This window comes from Phocoena sinus, chromosome 5 (genome assembly GCF_008692025.1).
Source record: "Phocoena sinus isolate mPhoSin1 chromosome 5, mPhoSin1.pri, whole genome shotgun sequence".
Taxonomy (NCBI): domain Eukaryota; kingdom Metazoa; phylum Chordata; class Mammalia; order Artiodactyla; family Phocoenidae; genus Phocoena; species Phocoena sinus.
The window spans coordinates 28,479,679-28,482,791 of NC_045767.1; the positions used below are offsets into that span (position 1 = coordinate 28,479,679).

Sequence of the window (3,113 nt, forward strand, 5' to 3'; positions counted from 1 at the left end):
TCTCAATCACTGCGCCACCAGGGAGGCCCAGAGAGAGGTATTTTTAGGTTAAATGTTGGAGTTGAAGACAAGGTTCAAAGTGGGGCTGTGGGAGAGATTTACTCAAGTGTATTGAAGCCATTGGAATTGAGGATGTAAGACAGACTTACTGAAGTACACTGAAGCTCCTAGAATGGAGGACATATTAAAGCTCTTTGAAGCTAGGATTTTAAAAAGAATTTTTACTCCAAAGGTAAAAAAGTAATAAAGAGGCAGAGAATCACATAGTTATGCACTAATTAGATTAAGCATATTGATATGATAATATTCCTTTGAAGTTGTAGATGGCAAATTTTTCCCTTTTACTTCCTTTTTTTAAAAAAATTACATTATGATTTTATTAGTATTAAAACATAACAAAATAAAAACAAAGGTATCACATACAGTGCTTTATTAACATTTAAATACAACACATAAAAAAATCACAAAATAAGAAATGCAAAAATAAAAACCAGGTAAGATTTATTTATATGACATTGTAAAGTAACTATACTCCAATTAAAAAAAAAAGATTTATTTAACGTGGTAGGTGTGCTTGCCTGTTCATAAGTTCATTCCAGTCTGGAACACAGGAGGATAATGCTACTCGTATATCTGCTGCACCATTTAATCCATTCCTTTCCTTTGCTTTTAACTGGGTTAAGACTGAAAACCCTAGTTCACACAAACTAGTTGTTGTGAATGGTAATAATAGCAGGATACTCTTTCTACTTATAAAAGGAAAGTCTTCCTTTATCTTAATCCAAAATGCTGATAAACTTAATGTTTCATAATCATTCTTCAATGTATATGAAGAACTGAGCTGCAGTAATTCATTTTCTTCTTCAGGCACCAAGTTTAACTCAATTATTGATTCTGGGTTTCAGAAAGCAAATGGATCTTTTACCCAACAATTTTGTCTTAATGTTTCAAATTTCTCTTCTGGGGATAAATGGTTAAAGGTTTGACAGAGAGAAGTGAGATGCAACAATATCTCTAGTTTTATTTCTTCCCAAATGTTTTCATTGATAACATTCTCTTCAATGTGCTGCAAAAACATTGGAAACATGTAGTAGCTAGGACAGTTGCTTTTAAGACTTGCTTGCCACAATAATGTCTTTTGGAATCCTTGGGTATGTTCGGCCTGTTGGAATATGTCACTGTTTTCCCCCTGTAGTTTTAAACTTAGTTCATTAAGGATGCCAAAAATATCAGTTAAATATGCCAGTTTCGTTACCCAAATATCATCCTCAAAACCAAATGAGATTTCTTTTCAACGAGAAAAACGTGGATCTCATCCCTGAGTTCATAAACCCTGCTTAGTATTTTCCCTTGAGACAACCAACGAACTTTGGTATGATACAGTGAGTGGGTATAATTAGCTCCAATTTCTGAACAAAATGTTTCAAAAAGTCGGCTATTTAGTGAGCTTCCTTTAATAAAATTAAGAACTTTCACTGCCTTTTTCAATACTTCCGTGAGCTTCTGTGGAATCTCTCTGGATGCTAACGCTGCACGATGTATAAAACAATGATTCCATGCAGCACTAGTAACTTCTAGCAATTTTTAAATTGCTGTTTTCCAGTTATGTTTGCTGTTCCGTCACTTTTAATTCCTTTGCAGTTTTTCCAGTTTAATTTATACTGACCAACAATGCACTTTTCTAATTCTGTGAAAATATCTAATCCACTTAGGTGTGAGGTTAAGTTTAAACAACACAAAAAATCCTCCATGAAATCACCTTGCCACGCATATCTGACATAGACTAAAAGTGCTGTGTGGCTTCCAGTATCTGTGCTTTCATCAAGCTGGATTGCAAAATCTGTTCCCGACTGTAACCGAGTAATAAGCATTGCCTCTAACTGTTCGGCAATCGTACAAATTCGAAGAGATATTGTGTTATCACTAGGAATAGTTTTTAATTTCTCAGCAGATTTATCATCAAAACTTGTACGCACATATCCAAACATGCTGGAAGAATAATTTTTTCAGCAGCTGTGTGAACCATTTTCTCTTTTGCCACATGATATGCAACTAAATATGATGATAATAAGGTTTTCTCACTAACAGTAGTAGAGCAGCTAAGAAATGGTGTTGATGACTTTACCTCTATTTTATTTCTTTGAAGATATTCAAGAGGCTTATCCATAAGTTCAGCATGCTGTGTTTCTAAGTGCCTTTTTAATTTTGAAGGTTTTAAGCTTTCATTTGCAAGAATCTTATTACAAATAACACACTGAGGCCTGTCATTTTCAAAGGGTTTTTCACATTTGATAAAACCGTATTTAAAATAATCTTCATTATAACGCATTGCAGCTACTTTTTTCTTTTTGAAATGTGGCTCAAACGAAGTTGATGTTTGCAGATTAGAGTCAATATTATTCTCAATATTGTCACTATTCACACTTCCAGATCCAGCAGTAGAACTTGAACATGCTTCTGCATATTTCGCTTCATTATTCCTCTTTCTTTTAAAAAAGAAATGATCCATTTTAAAAGCAATTTTGAATAAAAATTATAATTGTCACTTATATATATATATATATATATTTATAGGCTAGATAACATCTTTCCAAAAAATGCAGTTTGCAACTGAATCTCAGTGGAACATCTCAGACTTTATATCCACTTGCAAGTCATGATAATATACAACTAGACTGCACATCAACTTTGTTATTATGAAAACCAAATAAGACATCAGTGGGCATATGATTGAAAAACCATTTCTTAGGCAATCAATGTACATTCTATTCATCATATTGCCTCCATCAAATATCTTTCCACATATTGAAACTGACTTTAGTATTCCTTGCAAGGTATATACTTCTGGCAAAGGATTCATGCAAAGCACTCTGATATTTTATATTTTATTTTGTTTTTAAAAATGTTCGTCGTGACTCACAAAATTGATTTCATGACCTACTTAATGGGTCACATACATAATGTGAAAAACACTGACATAGAGACACTTTCTTTTGTGTTAGTGGTTTGACTACGTCTGCTTGATGATCAAAGAAACTAGCTGATTTGCTAAACTGTTGGCTGATATAGGAACTTTCTTGAAGTGGTAGGTATGTATCATTCCCGATTCCTGA

At 33.3% G+C, this 3,113-nt stretch overlaps 1 protein-coding gene across 1 annotated transcript; it reads right to left on the reverse strand.

Annotated features, from left to right (window-relative positions):
• Positions 1 to 556: 556 nt before the first annotated feature.
• Positions 557 to 2,509, reverse strand: LOC116753915 (protein FAM200B-like). The gene is given in 4 exon segments (XM_032631957.1): positions 557 to 1,275; positions 1,278 to 1,595; positions 1,598 to 1,975; positions 1,978 to 2,509. Coding segments are annotated over 4 exon segments (1,947 nt in total).
• Positions 2,510 to 3,113: the final 604 nt, after the last annotated feature.